The sequence below is a fragment of the Heptranchias perlo genome, chromosome 32, assembly GCF_035084215.1.
Source record: "Heptranchias perlo isolate sHepPer1 chromosome 32, sHepPer1.hap1, whole genome shotgun sequence".
NCBI classification, from domain to species: Eukaryota; Metazoa; Chordata; class Chondrichthyes; order Hexanchiformes; family Hexanchidae; genus Heptranchias; species Heptranchias perlo.
Window position 1 is genome coordinate 587117 of NC_090356.1, and position 23146 is coordinate 610262.

The window sequence follows — 23146 nt, forward strand, 5'->3', positions numbered from 1 at the left end:
ACTCAATGTCCTACCAGAAACAGTGCTGAAAGCAGAACAGCTTTTAAAAAGGAAGTGGCTAAATATTTGAAAGAGAAAAATTTAAGAGAGGGAAAGCGCATGGGATGGGATTAAGTGGATAGATTTATCAGGGAGCCAGCACAGACTCAATGGGCCCCTTCAGTGCACCAAGATTCTATAATTCCAACAGAAGCCTGTGCATTACCAGAGGTGTTGCATTCTTGTGCTCTTCGCGCCTGAGTGTATCAAACTGTGAGCCAGCTGCTAACAGCAAGATCAGCGATGCGTACAGGTCATCGTACTTCAAAGCACTGGTACAGAGAACACTGCAGATCTGAGGAACGAGAGGGAAGGGGAAAAAAAAAAGTGAAAAATGAAGTCTCGATAAGTGCAGCATCAAACAACAATCGTAAAGATCAACTAAATAAACAGCAGGGCCCATTAATTGCAAGTCTGTTCCTGAGTTTCATACTCCAAACAATAAAACCATCTCGGCACATTGCAACATCATAATTATATGAGCACATGAACATGTTGTATACTGTAATATCCCTGTTACCATCCAGGTATACTGTACAAATGTACAATTTTACAATGAATTCCAACATCCTCTAAACTGCAACTCTACGGCTCTCACCGTCTCATCCAATCGGCTCATGTCATCAGCGGATATCTCGTGTGAAAGAATGCTGTAGAATTTGGGCAGAGGTGTAGAGTCTGTGGGAAAGGAGTAGCTCAGTATCAGCAATAAAAACTCAGCACAGGCTATAAATTACTGTAAGTCCATTCTTTTACAGGGTATTACCTTAAATCACATCCCAGAGAATAACATAAAAATGCAGGGAACAGGAGACCAGTCAGCCCAGCCACCTCACTGCAATACCATATCCAACATCCAGCTACCTAACCCTCAGACACCCAGCCCTCTCACTAACTTTGCCCATCAGCCAGCTCAGTCACCCCAGTACCCAGTCCTTTCACATCTATACCATTACTCTGATCACCATCCCCTCCACTGCCAACGTCCAGTCCCCTTGCTCTGACACCCACTCCCTCACTCCGAATCCAGCTGTCCCCAAGACACAATCCTCATGCTTCAATATTTGGTCTCCCCCAAACACCCAGCCCTCACACGTCCATACCCAACTGCCCTCATATTCAGCCCCTTCACTCCAACTACCCCAACACCCAGCTGCCCCTGGCACCAACCCCCATGCTCCAACATCTAGCTCCCTGACATGAAGCTTCCTTGTTCAGACACACCCAGTGACCTCTGACACACAGCTCCTGTTAAGGACCTAAACTGATCACTTTTAATGTATTTCTCCTCATCAGATTGATTTTTTAAATAAAGTGTCTCTTTAACTTGTATTTATTGAATTGATTTATAGATCCCTCTGAATTGCACCCGATTCCTGATAGCTTCCTGCCCTCCAATCACTGTAATCTCAGGGTCAGACTCAATCTTTGTTCTTTGAATTTCTGACTTATTCTCATTGAACTAATCCCCACAGCTGGAGTATAAACCTCGCCACTGGTCTCCCTCTTCTAGCAAAATCACTGTCTCCAGCATCATTATTTGCTACTTCCAGCATCACCTTTCTCACGAAAGTGTGGCCATTCTACAATTCTAACCTCTTAGCATTCATCCCTTAGCTTGCTGTACCTGTCCCATGGTGTTTAGCCCAGTTTTGCCGTACCTGTCCCACGGTGTTTAGCCCAGTTTTGCCATACCTGTCCCACTGTGTTTAGCCCAGTTTTCTTCAACCTCTTTAAATCCATGGTAAAGTGGCACTTGATTGCGCCTGCCAGATTCCTGGGTACTGCTGACACCAGCGCCACATATCGGTGGGGTTAACAGATTGTACTGAACCTATCGCAAAAAAACACTCTCAATAATCAGCCAAAGACATGCTCTAACTCGGGCTACCCAACACACATCCTTACAGTATTACATTTGTCAGAAATCATTTAAGTTCACTTTTTAAAAAAGCACCAGGAGCTGACGGCAACAATCTCGTGTAAACCAAGCAGGATTGTAGCTGCAAACTGAGTGGGTGATTGCAGAGCCCCATATCAACTAACTGAATGGTGGATTCAGGATAGAACTGATGAGAGACTGCACAGAAAGAAATAGCAATGACTGAATGAATAAGAAAAGGCTGAAACTTAAACCAGACACAAAGGATGCAGAGAAAGCCACAACACAGGCACATGCATGAATGATAAAAGAAAGTAGAAACTAAAAGCACAGAAACAGACACAAAGGCAGAAAATTAGGCCTCAAGAGTGAGGGGCTAAAACACAATGAACTATAGAAATGTACGGTTCAGTTTAAGAGAATGAAAACCTGAAGGAAACAGACTGAGGATTAGGTAGAAAAATAAATTCAAGTTAACACACTTTTAAAAAAAATGTTTAATTAAAATTGCCAATGGTTCAGCGATTTTATCTGGTGACACTGCTGGGAAATACATGTGACAAATAGGCAAGGACAAGATCAGGCTCGCCTGCAATGCCCCCATAGTTGAATAGCCTCCTTGCATTCACTGTCTCGGCTAACAGCTGAAAAACATCTACTGGATGGCAATTGGTGCCAAATGGAGACAATGCCATCTGGAGGAAGAAAATATTTTAAGTATCAATTGTGGACTCGGCAAAGGTCCCGGCAGATTGGAAAACTGCTAATGTAACACCCTTATTTAAAAAGGGTAGTAGGCAGAAGGCTGGAAATTATAGACCAGTTAGCCTAACATCTGTGGTGAGTAAAATTTTGGAGTCTATTATTAAGGAGACAGTAGCAGAACATTTGGATAAACATAATTTAATAGGACAAAGTCAGCATGGCTTTACGAAGGGGAAGTCATGTCTGACAAATTTGCTTGAGTTCTTTGAGGATATAACATACAGGGTGGATAAAGGGGAACCAGTGGACGTAGTGTATTTAGACTTCCAGAAGGCATTCGACAAGGTGCCACATAAAACATTATTGCTCACGATAAAGAATCACTAGATTGGGGGTAATATTCTGGCATGGGTGGAGGATTGGTTATCAAACAGGAAGCAGAGAGTTGGGATAAATGGTTCATTCTCGGACTGGCAACCAGTAGCCAGTGGTGTTCCGCAGGGGTCGGTGCTGGGTCCCCAACTCTTTACAATCTATATTAACGATTTGGAGGAGGGGACCAAGTGTAACATATCAAAGTTTGCAGATGATACAAAGATGGGAGGGAAAGTGGAGAGTGAGGAGGACATAAAAAACCTACAGGGGGATATAGACAGGCTGGGTGAGTGGGCGGAGATTTGGCAGATGCAATACAATATTGGAAAATGTGAGGTTATGCACTTTGGCAGGAAAAATCAGAGAGCAAGTTATTATCTTAATGGCGAGAAACTGGAAAGTTCTGCAGTACAAAGGGATCTGGGGGTCCTTGTGCAAGAAAATCAAAAAGTTAGTATGCAGGTGCAGCAGGTGATCAAGAAGGCCAACGGAATGTTGGCTTTTATTGCTAGGGGGATAGAATATAAAAACAGGGAGGTATTGCTGCAGTTATATAAGGTATTGGTGAGACCGCACCTGGAATACTACACACAGTTTTGGTGTCCATACTTAAGAAAAGACATACTTGCTCTCGAGGCAGTACAAAGAAGGTTCACTCGGTTAATCCCGGGGATGAGGGGGCGGACATATGAGGAGTGGTTGAGTAGATTGGGACTCTACTCATGGGAGTTCAGAAGAATGAGAGGCGATCTTATTGAAACATATAAGATTGTGAAGGGGCTTGATTGGGTGGATGCGGTAAGGATGTTCCCAAGGATGGGTGAAACTAGAACTAGGGGGCATAATCTTAGAATAAGGGGCTGCTCTTTCAAAACTGAGATGAGGAGAAACTTCTTCACTCAGAGGGTAGTAGGTCTGTGGAATTTGCTGCCCCAGGAAGCTGTGGAAGCTACATCATTAAATAAATTTAAAACAGAAATCGACAGTTTCCTAGAAGTAAAGGGAATCAGGGGTTACGGGGAGCGGGCAGGAAATTGGACATGAATTTAGATTTGAGGTGAGGATCAGATATGATCTTATTGAATGGCGGAGCAGGCTCGAGAGGCCGATTGGCCTACTCCTGCTCCTATTTCTTATGTTCTTATGTTTAGTGTATAGGGCTAATATAACCGTCATAAATAACCGGCTAATGAATGAAAGTCAACATGGATTTGTTAAAGGAAAATTGTATTTGACTAACTTGATTGAGTTCTTTGATGAAGTAACGGAGAGGATTGATGAGGGTAGTGCAGTTGATGTTGTGTATATGGACTTTCAAAAGGCATTTGATAAAGTACCACATAATAGACTTGTTAGCAAAATTAAAGCCCACAGGATTAAAAGGGACAGTGGCACCGGGATACAAAATTGGCTAGGGGAGAGAAAGCAGAGAGTAGTGGTGAACTGCTATTTTTCAGACTGGAGGGAAGTACACAGTGATGTTCCCCAGGGGTCAGTATTAGGACCACTGCTCTTATAGATATATATTAATGACCTGGACTTGGGTATAGAGAGTATAATTTCAAAGTTTGCAGATGACACAAAACTCAGAAATGTAGTAAACAACGTGGAGGATAGTAACAGACTTCAGGAGGACGTAGACGGAGTGGTGAAATGGGCAAACACATGGCAGATGAAATTTAATGCAGAGAAGTGTGAAGTGATACATTTCGGTAGGAATAATGAGCAGAGGCAATATAAACTAAATGGCACAATTTTAAATGGGGTGCAGGAACACAAAGACCTGGGGTACACATACACAAATCTTTGAAGGTGGCAGGACTAGTTGAGAAGGCAGTTGAGAAAGCATATGGGATCCTGGGCTTTATTAATAGAAGCATAATAAAAGCAAGCTAAACCTTTATAAAAGACAGTTTAGACCTCAGCTGGCGTTCAATTCTGAGCACCACACTTTAGGAAGGATGTCAAGGCCTTAGAGAGGGTACAGAAGAGGTTTACTGGAATGGTACCAGGGATGAGGGACTTCAGTTATGTGGAGAGACTGGAGATACTGAGGTTGTTCTCCTTAGAACATAGAAGGTTAAAGGGCGATTTAATAGAGGTGTTCAAAATCATGAAGGGTTTTGATAGAGTAAATTGGGAGAAACTGTTTCCAGTGTCAGAAGGGTCGCTAACCAGAGGACACAGATTTAAGGTGATCGGCAAAAGAGCCAGAGGCGACATGAGGAAACATTTTTTTTTAAGCAGCAAGTTGTTATGATCTGCAGTGTACTGCCTGAAAGGGTGGTGGAAGCAGATTCAATAGTAACTTTCAAAAGGGAATTAGATAAATACTTGAAGGGAAAAAATTTACAGGGCTGTGGGGAAAGAGCACGGGAATGGGACTAATTGAATAACTCTTTCAAAGAGGACGTGGGCGGAGTGGTGAAATGGGCAAACACATGGCAGATGAAATTTAATGCAGAGAAGCACAATGGGCAGAATGGCCTCCTTCTGTGCTGATCATTCTATATCAGCATTATTCATTTAACCTGCACATGTTTCGTTCAACAGAATGTAATATGGTCAACACAAAGGTTGCAATTATAGGTTACGGGTTCGTTTCATAACTTAGATACTCTGTCACCAGCTCAATTGGTCCTTACCTGTTCAAATAAGTAGATTGGCACTTTTGAATATTGCTGAAGGATGTATTCAAAAACCAGCAACAATCGTGCAAGTGTGAGTGGCACACAACGAACCTGAGCCTCTGCCTTAGATGCCACTTCAATGATCACCTGAATGCACATTGTGACCACAGTGCACCGGCCACTTTCTGAGAAATTATGGAAAATTAACAGCAGAAGCTGAAGGTGCTCGACATTCAGATCCTCGGAGTCAGTCGGTACCACTCCCTGGAATATGTTTTGCTTCAGTGTCCCAATAAATCTAGCATGGAAAAAAGGAGACAATTATTCACTTACCTGCCTGTACGGAGAGTAAAGCTATTCATGCAGACTTTAAAAACTATTGCTGAACAAACTGCTGCCTGTGGGCTAAGCAACGGATTCCAGGGTTGCATAGCCAAAGCAATGGGGCTGATAACTGCCTCCATCTGTGATTTTGTACACAGATGGACTTTCACTCTCTCAATGTCTGGTTCCAATGACGACCACCACTTTTTCCTCTCATGATTCAGCAAAACAAAGTTAAAAAGAGGTTTTAATTACAACATAACAGAAGCTGCTTCAGAGTGCTGTACTCTATACAGGACAACAGCAAAAGACATGATATATGACACATTAATGTGAAACACAATTGCTCTGCAAAGGACTGGGAAGGTTCTTTTAAATCTTTTAGTTAAGAGTTTTGTTAGTATCAAGAATTCCTTACCTTTCCCAGATTTTCATACACTCAGGGACATCTGGCTCACCCTGTGCACTGGCTTTGTGTTGCCAGATTAACAGCAGGCGTGACAGCACTGAGAGACTCTGCGAGTGGATGTACAGTGGCCACGGGCCCTCAGAAAATGGCACGATTCCCAGCTGCTGCAGCAGTGTGTTCTGAGTAAAATACCATATAGTTAACTTCAACACAGTGACGTTGAATGAGAGCAATAGTCTCATACAGAATACCAGCCTGTTGATCTACAATATTAATACTATACATTGAATTCAGTTCCACTATTCTGTAAAGCTGCTAATGTACAGTGAAATAATGAGAAAAGAGATATCCTCAAAAGGGTAATGTACCATCTTACAAAATTGAAAATTGTTCAAATTAATTATTATAACAGTGTTATTTTTTTCAATTTGCAAAAGAACGTGGGTTGCAACTCCAATGAGATAAAAATAATTAACTGCTCAAAACTGATAAACAAAAAGAACCTTGAGGGTGGTTAAGATAAGATAAGAAAGGAAACTGATAGTAAACAAGTGGGGTATAATTATAGGTAGGATAGCTGCTGTCTGTTAGACAGACCTAGGAAGATGGGAGCACCAAAGACACTGTTTTATCTCTGTTCTCAAGAATTAGGTAACCATGCTCTTTCTGTGTTTTGCAATGCTGCTAATAAAGTCATTAAAGACAATTTGCTGTTGTGAGCTTAATTATCTGATGTCCAAAACCATTAGAATCCTATCGTTAGATCTAGTATTGTGTAATGTGACAGGGTTAATTAATAATCTTATTGTTAAGGATCCTCTGGGGTAGAGTGATCATAATATCATAGAATTTCATATTGAATTTGAGGGTGATGTAGTAAAGACCAAAACTAGGGTCTTAAATTTAAACAAAGCTATTTACATAGGTATGAGGGGCAAGTTGGCTGAGGTAGATTGGGAAATTAGATTAAAAGATATGACAGTAGTTAAGCAATGGCAAACATTTAAAGGAATAATTCATAATTCTCAACGAATATACATTCCCTTGAGGAATAAAAACACGGGAAAAATGATCCAACCGTGGCTATCTAGAGAAGTTAAGGATAGTATTGGATTAAAAGAGGCTTACAACATTGCCAAAAAAAGTAGTAAGCCTGAGGATTGGGAGGGTTTTAGAAATCAACAAAGGATGACCAAGCAATTGATAAAAAGGGTGAAAATTGAATATGAGAGTAAATTAGCAAGAAATATTTTTTAAAAATTGTAAGAGATTCTACAGGTATGTAAAAAGGAAGAGATTAGCGAAAGCAAACATGGGTCCCTTAGAGACAGAGACAGGAGAAATTATAATGGGGAATAAGGAAATGGCAGAGACGATAAAAAAATATTTTGTGTCCGTCTTCACAGTAGAAGACATAAAAAACATACCGAAAATATTGGGGAACCAAGGGTCTAATGAGAGTGAGGAACTTAAAACAATTAAGATTAATAAAGAAAAAGTACTGGAGAAATTAATGGGACTAAAAGCCGACAAATCCTCTGGACCCGATAGCCTACATCCTAGGGTTTTAAAAGAGGTGGCTGAAGAGATAATGGATGCATCAGTTTTGATCTTCCAGAATTCCCTAGATTCTAGAACAGTCCCAGCAGATTGGAAGGTAGCAAATGTAACCCCCGCTATTCAAGAAAGGAGGTAGAGAGAAAATGGGGAACTAAAGGCCAGTCAGCCTGACATCAGTAGTAGGGAAAATGCTAGAATATATTATTAAGGATGTAGTAACAGGGCACTTAGAAAATCATAATATGATTAGGCAGAGTCAACATAGTTTTATGAAAGGGAAATAGTGTTTGACAAATCTATTAAGAGTTTTTTTGAGGGTGTAACTAGCAGGGTAGATAAGGGGGAACCAGTGGATGTGGTATATTTGGATTTTCAAAAGGCATTTGGTAAGGTGCCACACAAGAGGTTGTTACACAAGATTAGGGCTCATGGGATTGGGGATAATATATTAGCATGGATTGAGGATTGGTTAACGGACAGAAAAGAGAGTAGGAATAAACAGGTCATTTTCGGGTTGGCACGTTGTAACTAGTGGGTGCCGCAAGGATCGGTGCTTAGGCCACAGCTGTTTATAATCTATATCAATGACTTAGATGAAGGGACAGAGTGTAATGTATTCAAGTTTGCTGATGATAGAAAGCTAGGTGGGAAAGTAAGCTGTGAGAAGGACGCAAAGAGGGATATAGACAAGCTCAGGGAGTGGGCGAGAAGGTGGCAGATGGAGTATCATGTGGGGAAATGTGAAATTATCCACTTTGGTAGGAAGAATCAAAGAGCAGTCTCTCACCTTTTAAAAAATATTCTAAGAAATGTTGGCAGTCAGAAGGATTTGGGTGTCCTTGTACATGAATCACAGAAAGTTAACATGCAGGCACAGCAAGCAATTAGGAAGGCAAATGGCATGTTAGCCTTTATTGCAAAGGGGTTAGAGTATAATAGTAAAGAGGTCTTGCTGCAATTGTACAGGGCTCTGGTGAGACCACATCTGGAGTACTGTGTACAGTTTTGGTCTCCTTACCTAAGGAAGGATATACTTGCCTTCGAGGAGGCACAATGAAGGCTCACTATATTGATTCCTAGGATGAGAGGGTTGTCCTATGAGGAGAGGTTGAGTAGAATGGGCCTATATTCTCTGGAGTTTAGAAGAATGAGAGGTGATCTCATTGAAATATATAAAATTCTTAGAGTGCTTGACAGGGTAGATGCCAAGAGGCTGTTTCACCTGGCTGGAGAGTCTAGAACAGAGGTCATAGTCTCAAGATTAGGGGTCGGCCATTTAGGACCGAGATGAGGAAAAATTTCTTCACTGTGGATGCTCAGTCATTGAGCATATTCAAGACTGAGAGCGATAGATTTTTGGACTCCAAGGAAATCAAGCGATGCGGGGAATCAGGCGGGAAAGTGGAGTCGAGGTAGAAAACCAACCATGATCTTATTGAATGGCGTAGCAGGCTCTAGGGGTCATATGGCCTACTCCTGCTCCTATTTCTTATGTTATGTTCAAGTCAACACCACCAGCTGTTCATAAAACCAGCTTCAAACACACAGTTACTACAACAATCGTAAAAAAAATTAATAATATCGGGGACTTAAACAAACATTCACTTAATAACAGACATCAAAAACACTACTGCACTACCCAAGCACCTAGCTCCTTCTGAAAAATGTTTGTGGCAGCACTGAAGGGAGAAAGCAGTGTCCCCTTCCCAAAATATTCCAACGTCTTGGTTTTAAACTTTTAATACACTAGATGCAATTTCACCCACAATGAGTACCCTCAGATTCTGGATCCGCCCTGTACACTGTTCAGTGGATGCTGGATGTTGATTTGAAGGAGCTATTCAATGGGAGCTACACACAGTGAACATTGACAAAGGCATGTCAACAAATAAAACTAAAAGGGTTTGTCACAGAATATTGAAAGCTCGGGGAAGAGAAATTTTTGTTGTAGCACAAGCCTTACACAAAATGGGAACAGAGAAAGCGTGGGGCTAGAAAAGGCCAGTCAGCCCTCCCAGCTGCTACTCCAACCTGCACCACCACAGGTCTACCATGCTCAGAGGCAATAACCCTGAACATGAACTTTCATTTTTAACACACAAATTTATGTTATTTACAGAAGACCATTTCACACATAACAAGAAATGAATCCCAGCCTCATGCATTATCATTCAACCTGTAATATCACATAGTGGAATCATTCGCAGGTCAAAGAGGTACACACATAAAAGCATAGTGTCAACATTAATTTAACACAAAGACAGCCAGTGAAATACTTCATGCACTGTGGACTCACCTGCAGGATAGGTGATGGAAGGTCAGAGGTCACCATAGAATGATTGAAGTGATATAATGCAGCTGCAAACTCGTCATCCGATGACCCTATGCAAAAATAAAAACTTTGAACTTTAAGAAAAAAGGAAACAGAAGGAGACAGCGATACATAAACAATTTAAGCAGTCTTGATCAGAAAAGTATAGATGAGACATTCAGCTTATGTAGTTCATCCTTCCATAGAAACCTGTGACAAAAATGAATATTTTGTCTTTGGTTTACCCAAGATTTAAAAGCAATATTTTTTAAAATGGAAGCCATGACTTGTTAAGACTTTACGAGAACAGCTAGTGTTGCCTCAGTTATAGGAAGGTTCTAATCAGGAAAGATAATTCTCAGGTTAAAGGTGCTTTGAACGAAGTACAACTAGAATCAGTCCGCTGTCTAATGTGGGTTGAAATTGTGTCAACTTGCCAACCCCATATGTTATCATACCTTTATAAGATCCCCTCTCATCCGAATCCATTCAAGTTTTGCTAACCTTTCCTCATAACTCTAACATGAGAGATTCTTTGCTGAGCTCACTGGCTCCGTGATGACTGCCAGCGCTTTGTAAATTACGACCCTTCTCTGTATCGTTTCCAGAGCATGAGTGCTTTAGAAACATCGAAAATAGGAGCAGGAGTAGGCCATTCAGCCCTTCGGGCCTGCTCCGCCATTCAATATGATCATGGCTGAGCCTCTATCTCAATACCGTATTCCCACTCTCTGCCCATATCCCTTGATGCCTTTTGTGTCTAGAAATCTATCCAGCTCCTTCTTAAATATATTCAGTGACTTGGCCTCCACAGCCTTCTGTAGTAGAGGATTCCACAGGTTCACCACCCTCTGAGTGAAAAAATTTCTCCTCATCTCAATCCTAAATGTCCTACCCCGTATCCTGAGACTGTGACCCCTCGTTCTGGACCCCCCAGCCAGGGGAAACATCCTCCCTGCATCCAGTCTGTCTAGACCTGGCACTTTCTTTATGCCTTGATAACCAGAACTGAACGAAGTAATGAAGGCTTGGCCTGAGTAATAACTATAATCTACAGATGACAGCTCAAACTTATATTGTGCTAATTTGATAAATGTCCAAACATTCAATTTCCACTGTGGAATGTGCTCTGCAGTCACTGTTGTAATGTAGGGAATAAATAATCTGTTTTTTTAACATGATATTGATTGAGGGATAAATGTTGCCAAGACAGTGGGAGAACTCCCCTGCTCTTCTTCGAACAGCGCCATGGGATCTGAGAGGGTAGACGAGGCCTCAGTTTTAATTTCTTATCCAAAAGTGCAGCCCTGTTTCAGTACTGCACTGGAGTGTCAGCTTAGATTGTGTGCTCAGATTTTTGGAATGGGGCTTGAACCCACAACCTTCTGACCCAGAGGCAAGAATGCTCCCATTGAGCCAAGGCTGTCACCTCAATGCAAGATTTATGGATCTGTAGTTACCCAGGTTTGTTCTATCACCTTTCTTACACCAAGCTGGCTTGTTTCCAATTGAGTGGGACTTCCTTGTATTCTTTGCTGAACTCACTGGTTCCGTGATGACTGTCAGCACTTTATAAATTACGAACCTGGTATCACTTAGCATCCTTATGTATATGGTGTCTCTCTCTGGGGATTTATTGCTAAATCTTTAAGCCTATCTAAGATACCCATGCAAGTGATGTCAAATTTATCGGTTGTAAACTTCCTTAATTCATGGCACTTTACCAGTGTGTCTCTGGTGAAAACTTCTAGGGAGTAATCATTTACTCTGTTAACTATTTTTAGTTCATCCACCATTTCAACCCAGTTTGTATCCTTAAGGGATCGCAGTTCTTCTTTGATAACCGTTTTACTACATTAAAACTGGAAGAATTTCTTACTGCTACATTTGGTTGCTATAGCTATGCTCATTTCTAGTTCCCTCTGTGCCTCTCTGACTATCTGTTCTTGCATTTTTTGGAGGTTCTTGTATCTTTCTCTGGTTTCCCTCACCTTTCTCCCTACAGGCTTTCTGGAGTTCGTTTTTCTTGTGTTTCACTTGTGTTGTTTTATTAGTCAACTTAGGGTCACAATGCAACTGCCAACCTCTTACTCTTTTCCTCTGTACATGAATCCTTCCTCACACTATAGTAGATCAGTGGGTATCCAGCACTGTTCCTATTATGGTGGGTGGACAGACACAAGGCGCTAGTGTCCTGGTTACTCATCTTTTCTCATTTCAACGTCTTGCAATGTACAGAATCAGCGATTGAAGCCAACACCAACTCCTCTTCCAGTTCAGAAATAATGTGTGACTTACAGGCTGCAACCAGTGTCTACAGTTTAAGCAGCCCTCTTCACTCCTAACCTCAGCTACAGCTAGTTGGTTGCCATCACTATAACACTAAAAGAGCTTCCTGACCTTTAGTTCCATCTTTGTCCACATCTTTGATGATGCTGGCTAATGTCATCATGTGCTGCTCAGTTAAAGAAACGCTCAGGTAATTCCGGATAAAGTTGTTCCTCGAGTTCAGCATTGACGATGTAATGAAATTAAAAATACTTGAAGCCAGGCTCAGAAACTGGAAAATAAATTTTTAAAATATTTTAAGCATGCAGATTTTACTAGAGGTCGATCATCCTCATTCTCCAGCACCTTCTTCACCAATTCCATTTCCAACGCCATCAGAGCCTGGAGTGGAAATCTAATCCTAATATTCAGTACATGTGAACAACAAAACAATCAGCTAACTCTTGAATCACTTAAGTGCCACTTAAGTTTAAGTCTACAGCATTCTCAATGTTCAGCTGGTAATAATAAAAATTGGGCCTTTTTCATTAGAACAATATTTAAAGAAATAAAGATTATGGGACGATATGATAGAAGTGTTTAAAGATATGAAAGAATAGGACAGGGTAGATTGCATACTTGTTTCCAGTATTTGAGGGGTCAAAGGCAGAAGATTTAGATGTGAGAGATTTAGAACAAAGAGCAGGAGAAACTTCTTTACACAGTTGAGAGGCTGTGAAATGTACTTCCACAGTTAGTGGTTGAGGCAGAAACTATGTCAACATTCAAGATGAGATGGAATAGGTAGAAGAAGAAAAAAGGATACGGCCTATGGGAACAAGGTGAGCAAATGTGATTAGGACTACTTGCTCACATGAGGGGTAAACGCTGAAATGGACTAGAATCATAGAAGTTTACAACATGGAAACAGGCCCTTCGGCCCAACATGTCCATGTCGCCCAGTTTATACCACTAAGCTAGTCCCAATTGCCTGCACTTGGCCCATATCCCTCTATACCCATCTTACCCATGTAACTGCCCAAATGCTTTTTAAAAGACAAAATTGTACCCGCCTCTACTACTGCCTCTGGCAGCTCGTTCCAGACACTCACCACCCTTTGAGTGAAAAAATTGACTAGTTGGGCCAAACTGCCTGTTTCCACGTTGTAACTTCTATACATTTCTATGATTCAATCCTCAATGTGCAACAACTAAAATACTTTGACGTCCTGATTTTCCAAAGACAGTTTATCTTTACATTCTACTCAATTGTGACTGGATATTCCTCACCAGCTCAGGGTCCCTGCGACTTGCCAGTATGTTGCCATTCTCTCCAGAACTCTGCTTATTCGGACTCTTCAGTCGCGGAGAACTCTCCAGGGGAGGCGGCGGTGGTGGAGGGGGAGGTGCTGATTTCTCCTTACTGGGAGAGATGGTCTCCTCAAACCACTGGCCAAGAATTGGCTCACTATCATCATCTGTAAAGTACACAATACAGAAATACAGTGCACTCCAACGATAGATTAAGTAACAAAAAACAAACTTCAAAATAGCACAACTCACAAGCATAAGTTATTAGTGAATTACAATTGCAATATAGAATTATAGAATTTTATAGCACAGAAGGAGGCCATGCAGCCCACTGTGCCTATGCCAGCTCTCTGAAAGAGTTACCCACTTAGTCCCATTTCCCTGCTCATTCTCCATACCATCTTATATTTTTCTTTCTCAAATATTTATCCACTTATCTTTTAAAAGCTATAAAATGGATTCTGCCACTGTGTTTGGTGGGACATTCCACATTCCAACAGTGCTCTGCATTTAACAAAAAACCTAACCTTTCCCTTTAGGTGATGATTTATGTCCTCCAGTTACCAACTCATTAACAGTAGAAAAAATTTATTCCCCCAATTTACTTCATCAAAACCATCCATAATTTTGAACACCTCTATCAGCTCTCCTCTTAACTTCCTTTATTCTAATAAAGATCCCAGTTTCTCTAACTGGAAATTACTGAAAACTCAGGTGGAAAGGATCATGAGTCAGGTGCACGCACTGGGTCACTGGCCTGATCTGTAAATACTTCAGAGATGCATATGCATTTTAGAATTTTATTGCAAAACAAGTACAATTTTGTACCTCAGAAATTTGGCTAGTCGAGCCAAGCACCTTACATCAACGACTCCCTGTCTCATAGCACAACCTGAACTCTCACCCATCACTAGTATTGCAGATAAATCCTGAGACTTGCTTTTAGTACCTTGGCTACTGTCTTCTTCGGTGCTGCTGAAATCATCTTCATAGTAAGTGTTTGAATCAGTGGATGCACTGACATCACTGCTCACAGAGCCTTTACGTTGGCGCTGAAGAACACAAGCCTAAGGAGAAATAAGTGACAGAATTAACACTCCTTCTGCTACCAGGGAACTGATGAGAACTGAATCTCTCTACAAGAGACTGTGCAGTGGTAAAGGATTCCATCAATGTGCTAGAATGTTCTGGAAGTTGTGTTAAAGCAGAATCTTTATGGATAGAATTAAGAAAGAGGAAGGGTTTCAAATGCACAATTCCCTGCAAGTGTGAATGCAGGTAGATAAAGCCTTAAAAAGGTCAACAGCATTTTTTTATATATAAATAAGGGCACAGATTACAACAGTAAAGAAGTAATGATAAATTTGTACATATTGATTAGGACACAGTTAAGAGTACTGCGTGCAGTTTTGATTGCCCATTATAGAAAGGACATTAAAGCCATAGAGAGTATCCAGCGTAGAATCACCAGGATGAATACAGGGATGGGAAACTACAGTTATGAGGAGAGACTTAAGATATTGGGACAGTTTCTACAGAAGCAGAAAAGGTTAAGAGGGGATATAGTAGAAGTTATCAAAATTCTGCAGGGTTTGATAGTGAATAGGGCCAGGCTATTTCCTCTAGTTGTCAATTGCTAAGATAATGAGAGGAGCAGTTAGGAGAAATTTCTTTACTCAGTGGAGCCTAAAATGCTTTTCCACAGGGATTGGTTAAGACCACTGCATCTTTTATGGGAAAATTGGATAAATATTTGAAGCCAAGATACAGGGCTATAGGGAGAGAGATGGACAGTGGGATTAGGTTGGGACTGATACAGGGCAGTAGGGAGAGAGGTGGTTAGTGGAATTAGTTTGGGATTGCTACAGGCTATTGGGAGAGAGCAGGGCAATGAGATTAGTTTTAGATTGCTTTAGCAAAGAGCTAGTACAGACATGATGAGCCATATGACATCATTCTGTACTGTGGCTCTCTGCGGTGCAAGTGGTTACCTTTCTGTAAGATGTCGACAACAATGTGAAAAGCAAGTTGGTGAGTGGGACAGATTCAATCAGTCTCTGCACACGTTGTATAGATGAGCTCTGTGCCATGATATTTAGCTCTGCAGGTGGTCCATCACCTCCCCAACCCTGTTGAAATCAAAGGTTAATCAAAATTATTATGCATTTTCAGTATAGCAGTCTGACTTATAGCAATATTCACATCTGAATAATCTTGCAACTGACATACTACAAATTGGTATGCTTCCTCCTGTGTAAGTGCATGTGTCAACTGTGGCTCAGTGGTAGCACTCTCGCCTCTGAGCCAAAAGACCATGGGTTCAAGTCCCACTTCAGACACTTGAGCACATAATCTAGGCTGACACTCCAGTGCAGTATTGAGGGAGTGCTGGACTCTCAGAGGTGCTGTCTTTTGGATGAGACGTTAACCCGAGGCCCTGTCTTCCCTCTCAAGTGGATGTAAAAGATCCCATGGCACTATTTTAAAGAAGAGCAGGGGAATCCTCCCCGGTGTCCTGGGCAATATTTATCCCTCAACCAAAATCACTAAAACAGATTATCTGGTCATTATCACATTGCAGTTTGTGGGACCTTGCTGTGCACAAATTAGCTGCCACATTACCTACGATGCAACAGTGATTACACATCAAAAGTTCTTCATTGGCTGTAAAGCACTTGGGGATGTCCTGAGGTGGTGAAAGGTGCTACATAAATGCAAGTCTTTGTTTTCTTTTAACACACAATCCCTCATGCATTCAAGCTCGGTCACACTTCACCTCTTCGCACATTTTATCCCCTATAGAAAGGGTCTTCCTCACATGCAACCCACTACACCATACACAGGAGCTGCCACTTACCCGGTAAAGGGCCTCCACTTGCAGGTCCTGAAAGAGTGATGTCAGCAGTTTGATAGCATGATTTGCCAGAACTACAGACAGGACACCAAATCCTTGATGTCTATAAGGGGAAAAAAATCCACACTAATATCAATCCTTTATTCACAGCAACAGCAAGGTTTGGTTTGAAGCATGTCAAACCACCCAACGTACAGAAACTAATCAACCAGAAACATCACAAATAGAAATTTTAAAAAAGGTCCCCTTTAGTTGCAGATGTTCTGCAGTTATTTTCCTGCAGCTTCCCCAGGTGAGGTCACAGGCTGGAGAATTGCTCCCAGGCCTCTGCTAATGCCACCACATAACTGGCTGCTGGAAGGGCCCAGGATCAGACTGGGTGACTGTCATCCCTCTCTCTGGCTATTAAAGCCAACCATCTGCACCACCCACAAGCAAGAGCTAGATCTCACAACAGGGGCAATTGGGTGCTGAACTAGTGCCTCATCACTGTCTGGTGCCCCTCTGCTGCCCTATTTCAGGGATAAATATGAACTTTGTCCAAATTTTCCACAAGATAAAGCTGAAATAATCAGAACAAAACCAAGTACAATAATATAGAGAAATTAGAAAAAGAGAACACTGGGAATCAGATAAAAACAAGATGCTGGTCCTTCAGCACCTGAAAAATAAGGCGGTTAATGTAACGTTTGGTAAGGGACCCATCATCTGTCTGATCTGCTCTGTATTTTCAGAATTTACGATTTTTATTTGCAATTGAGTACAATGCAGGGTGAATGGTGAATCACTATTTCAGGCTGGAACTGACACTAAGAATTTATTACACATTATAATACCTCCCAACCCCTGTTTTAAGACACTGGTAATTGTGGAAAGGTATCCATTGATTCTCTACTAACCCTTTAACAGGTGCTAGTTTGGGAGACCCTGCTCCTTCCTTCACACGGGCAGCAATATCACGAACTCGGAGCGCAGCAAGTGGGTCTTTTTCTTTTCCTTTGTCAGCCAGTGCTGTAGGACTGAGGTTCAGAATCAGGTAGAGGCTGTTTAGCAGACACCAGGCACCCAGTAATTGGAAATTCTGGTAATGCTGGTAAGAGAAAACACAATGAACAATTCAGCTGGCAACAGTTAAAATATTTCCAACTCTTTGCTTTCAAAAAATACAGTTCATAGAATCATAGAAGATTACAGCACAGAAGGAGGCCATTCGGCCAATTGAGTCCACGCCGGCTCTATGTATGAGCAATCCAGCTAGTCCCACTGCCCCACCCTATCCCAGTAGCCCTGCACATTTTTCGTTTCAAGTACTTATCAAATTCACTTTTGAAGCCCATGATTGAATCTGCCTCCACCATTCCCTCGGGCAGTGTATTCCAGATCCTAACCACTCACCGTGTAAAAAAGTTTTTCCTCATGTCACCTTTGGTTCTTTTGCCAATCACCTTAAATCTATGCCCTCTGGTTCTTGACCCTTCCGCCAATGGGAGCAGTTTCTCTCTATCGACTCTGTCTAGACCCTTCATGATTTTGAATCCTCTATCAAATCTCCGTTGAGCCCTCTCCATTCCAAGCAGAACAATCCCAGCTGCTCCAGTCTCTCCACGTAATTTAAGTCCCTCATCCCTGGAACCATTCTAGTAAATCTCTTCTGCACCCTCTTTAAGGCCTTCACATCCTTCCTAAAGTGCAGTGTCCAGAACTGGAAACAATACTCCTGATGTGGCCAAACCAGTGTTTTATAAAGGTTCATCATGACTTCCTTGCTTTTGTATTCTGCCTCTATTTATAAAGCCCAGGACCCTGTTTGCTTTTTTAAATCGCTTTCTCAACTTGCCCTGCCACCTTCAATGATTTGTGCACATACCCCAGGATCCCTCTGTTTCTCGACCCCTTTTAGAATTGTGCCCTCTAGTTTATATTACCTCTCATTTTTCCTACCGTAATGCATCACCTCACATTTTTCCATGTTAAACTTCATCTGCCCATGCCACCAGAATGTCTGTATCCTCTTGAAGTCTATCGCTGTCCTCCTCACTGTTCACTACCCTTCCGGGTTTTGTCATCTGCAAATTTTGAAATTGTGCCCTGTACTCCCAAGTCATTAATATATATCAAGAAAACCAGTGGTCCCAGCAAGACCCCGGGAAACACCACTGCACACCTCCCTCCAGTCCGAAAAACAACTGTTCACCACTACTCTCTGTTTCCTGTCATTTAGCCAATTCTGTATCCATGTTGCTACTGCCCCCTTTATTCCATGGGCCGCCATCTTAATAGCAAGCCTACCATGCGGCAAACAGTTTATCAAACACTTCAGCTAAATATTCCAAGCATACAAATATTTATGTGGTTTATACCACTCTACATAGAATATTTAGCTACATTCAATCCTCCCACTTCTTCACAGTGAAGAACTTCTTTCAGTAAAGCTGAATTGTAAACAGTGAGGATTTCCTTCTATACAGCGCTGATTGACCACAAGAGATAGGAGCAGGATTAGGTCATTTGGCCCCTCGAGCCTGCTCTGCCATTCAATGAGATCATGGCTGATATGATTTTTACCTCAATTCCACTTTCCCGCCTTTTCCCCATATCCTTTGACTCCCTTGCTGATCAGAAATTTGTCTAACTCAGCCTTGAATGTATTCAATGACTCAGCCTCCACAGCTTTTTGGGGTAAACAATTCCAAAGATTGACGACCCTCTGGGAGAAGAAATTCCTCCTCATTTCCGTCTTAAACGGGTGACCCCTTATTCTGAGGCTATGCCCCCTAGTTTTAGATTCCCCCATGAGCGGTAACATCCTCTCAGCATCTACCCTATCGAGTCCCCTCAGAATCTTGTATGTTTCAATAAGCTCTCCTCTCATTCTTCTAAACTCCAATGAGTATAGACCAACCTGTTCAATCTTTCCTCATAAGACAACCCTTCCATACCCGGAATCAACATAGTGAACCTTCTCTGAACTGCCTCCAATGCAAGTATGTCCTTCCTTAAATAAGGGCACCAGAACTGTACACAGTACTCCAGGTGTGGTCTCACCAGCACCCTGTACAGTTGCAGCATGACTTCCCTGCTTTTATATTCCATCCCCCTAGAAATAAAGGCCAATATTCCGTTTGCCTTCCGGATTACCTGTTGCACCTGTATGTTAGCTTTTTGTGTTTCATGTACGAGGACACCCAGATCCCTCTGTACCAAAGCATTTTGTAGTATTTCTCCATTCAAATAATATTTTGCTTTTTTATTTTTCCTCCCAAAGTGGATGACTTCACATTTTCCCACATTATATTCCATCTGCCAAATTTATGCCCATTCACTTAACCTGTCAATATCCCTTTGCAGACACTTTGTGTCCTCATCACAACTTGCTTTTCCACCTATCTTTGTATCATCAGCAAACTTGGCCACAAGACACTCTGTTCCTTCATCCAAGTCATTGATATATATTGTAAATAGTTGAGGCCCCAGCACTGAGCCCTGCGGCACCCCACTAGTTACAGATTGCCATTTTGAAAATGACCCTTTTATCCCGACTCTTTGTTTTCTGTTAGTTAGCCAATCCTCTATCCATGCCAGTATGTTACCCCCAACACCAGGAGCTCTGATCTTGTGCAGTAATCTTTTATGTGGTACCTTATCGAATGCCTTTTGGAAATCCAAATATACTGCATCCATCGGTTCCCCTTTATCCACCCTGCCCGTTACTTCCTCAAAGAACTCTAATAAATTTGTCAGACACGATTTCCCCTTCATAAAATCACGTTGACTCTCCTTGATTGTATTATGAGTCTCCAAACGTCCTGCTACTACTTCCTTAATAATGGATTCTAGCATTTTCCCAATGACAGATGTTAGGCTAACTGGTCTATAGTTACCTGCTTTCTGTCTCACTCCCTTCTTGAATCGGGGTGTTACATTAGCGGTTTTCCAATCCGCTGGGACCTTTCCAGAATCTAGTGAATTCTGGAAGATTACAACCAATGCATCCACTATCTCTGTAGCCACTTCCTTTAACACCCTCGGATGCAAGCCATCAGGTCCAGAGGACTTGTCAGCCTTTCGGTACCCATTAGTTTACCTAGTACTTTTTCTCTAGTGATAGTGATTGTTTTTAGTTCCTCCCTCCCCTTTGCCCCTTGATTTTCTACTATTATTGGTATATTATTAGTGTCTTCTACTGTGAAGACAGATACAAAATATCTGTTCAATTCCTCTGCCATTTCCTTGTTTTCCATTATTGTTCCCCCAGTCTCATCCTCTAAGGGACCAATGTTTACTTCAGCTACCCTCTTCCTTTTTATATATTTGTAGAAGCTTTTACTGTCAGTTTTTATATTCTTGCTCGTTTACTCTCAGAATTTATTTTCTCCCTCTATTATTCTTTTCGTCATCCTTTGCTGGATTTTAAAGTTTTCCCAATCTTCGGGCTTACCTGTAATCTTTGCCATGTTGTATGCTTTTTCATTTAACCTGATACCATCCTTTACTTCCTTAGTTAGCCATGATTGGTTCACCCTTTTTGTGGAGTCTTTCCTCCTCACAGGGATATATTTTTGTTATGATCATTGCTTCCCAAGGGATCCTTTACTTTGAGATCATTAATTAATCCTGTTTCGCTACCCATTACCAGATCCAAAATGGCCTGTTCTCTGGTTGGTTCCCTGACGTATTGGTCTAAGAAACAGTCCCTAATATACTCTCTGAACTCCTCCTCAGGGCTATTTTTGCCAATTTGATTTGTCCAATCTATGTGAAAGTTAAAATCGCCCATGATTATTGCATTACCTTTTTTACAAGCCCCCCTTACTTCCTGATTAATATTTTGCCCTACAGTGTAGCTACTGTTAGGGGGCCTATATACTACTCCCACCAGTGATTTCTTTCCCTTGCTATTTCTTACCTCCACCAAAGTGATTCGACATCTTGATCTTCTGAGCCAAGATCATTTCTCACTATTATACCAATTTCATCCTTTATTAACAGAGCTACCCCATCACCTTTACCTTTTTTCCTATCCTTCCGAAATGTTAAATAACCCTGAATATTTAGTTCCCAACCTTGGTCACCTTGCAACCACGTTTCTGTAATGGCCACGAGATCATATCCATTTGTTTCTATTTGTGCCGTCAATTCATCTATCTTATTGCGAATGCTGCGCGCATTCAGATAAACAACCTTTAATTTTGTCTTTTTACCATTCTTTCCTACTGCGGCCCCATTTGCTCGTGCACTCTTATGTTCGTACACTCTGTCCCTTCCTGACACACTCTGTTTACCATTACCCCATCACTTTCCTGTACTACTTCCTTGTCTTTTCTCTTTATCAATCTAAACTTCGCCCCACCTGAGCCCTCCCCCCCCACCCATTTAATTTAAAGCCTTCTGTGCCACCCTAGTTATTCAGTTTGCCAGAACACCGTTACCATATATTGTAATATATTAAGTTCCACCATCGTACAAACCTCTCATTAAAATTGTCTGAACTTGTGAAACATGTAGCCCTGCCACGCATCGGTTTAATTAGCGTGCAGCAAGACAGCACAATATTTAGCAAAAAAAAGTAAACACAAGTATAAAGTGGCGTCCTCTCCTTTGTATTCATCTATTTTACACTAAAATTAATAGAGAAAGAATGAATGAGCACTTGGACAAATATGAGCTGATCAGAGAGAGCCAGCATGGATTTGTAAAGGGTAAGTCATGTCTAACGAACCTAATTGATTTTTTTGAGGAGATAACTAATGTGGTATGTACGGGATGTTATTTATATGGACTTCCAGAAGGCATTCGATAAGGTTCCACATTAGGGACTGTTAACAAAAAATGAGAGCACTTGGAATGGAGGCAATCCCTATTGGCTTGGATGGGGAACTGGTTAGGAGGTCGGAGACAAAGAGTAAGGATAATAGGTATGTACTCAAATTGGCAGGATGTGACTAGTGGTGTCCCCCAGGGATCTGTACTGGGGCCACAACTTTTCACTATCTTTGTAAATGATTTGAATGAAGGAATAGAGAGCAGTATATCTAAGTTTGCTGACTACACTTAGTGAGGTGGCACAGTAAATAGTGTAGATGGGAACAGATAGTTCGGACCTAAGGAAGATAGATCAGTATATTTTCTAAATGGTGAAAAGTTAGGAACTGTGGGTGAGCAGAGATTTCAGGGTCCAAGTACAGAAATCACTAAAAGCTAATGGACAGGTACAAAAGATAATTTGAAATGCTAATGGAATGTTGGCCTTTATCTCAAGAGGGCTGGAATACAAAGGGGTGGAAGTTATGTTACAGTTGTACAGAGCTCTGGTTAGACCGCATCAGGAGACTGCATTCAGTTCTGGACACCGCACCTCAGGAAGGATATATTGGAGGGAGTGCAGCGCAGATTCACCAGAATGATAATGGGGCTAAAAGGGTTAAGTTATGAAGACAGGTTGCATAAACTAGGCTTGTATTCCCTTGAATATAGAAAA

The 23146-nt window shown here is 41.5% G+C and overlaps 1 protein-coding gene across 2 annotated transcripts in view; it reads right to left on the minus strand.

Annotated features, from left to right (window-relative positions):
* ubr4 (ubiquitin protein ligase E3 component n-recognin 4) overlaps positions 1-23146 on the minus strand; it is a 266230-nt gene that overhangs the window by 211058 nt on the left and 32026 nt on the right. For both annotated transcript variants that reach the window (XM_067970130.1, XM_067970129.1), the window contains exons 11-22: positions 17568-17758; positions 16672-16771; positions 15806-15943; positions 14764-14881; positions 13794-13981; positions 12636-12795; positions 10221-10306; positions 6374-6543; positions 5647-5929; positions 1735-1873; positions 638-717; positions 206-334 (exon numbers count right to left, since the gene is read on the minus strand). In XM_067970130.1, the coding sequence (XP_067826231.1) occupies positions 206-334; positions 638-717; positions 1735-1873; positions 5647-5929; positions 6374-6543; positions 10221-10306; positions 12636-12795; positions 13794-13981; positions 14764-14881; positions 15806-15943; positions 16672-16771; positions 17568-17758 (1782 nt within the window). The remainder of the gene's footprint in view (positions 1-205; positions 335-637; positions 718-1734; positions 1874-5646; positions 5930-6373; positions 6544-10220; positions 10307-12635; positions 12796-13793; positions 13982-14763; positions 14882-15805; positions 15944-16671; positions 16772-17567; positions 17759-23146) is intronic.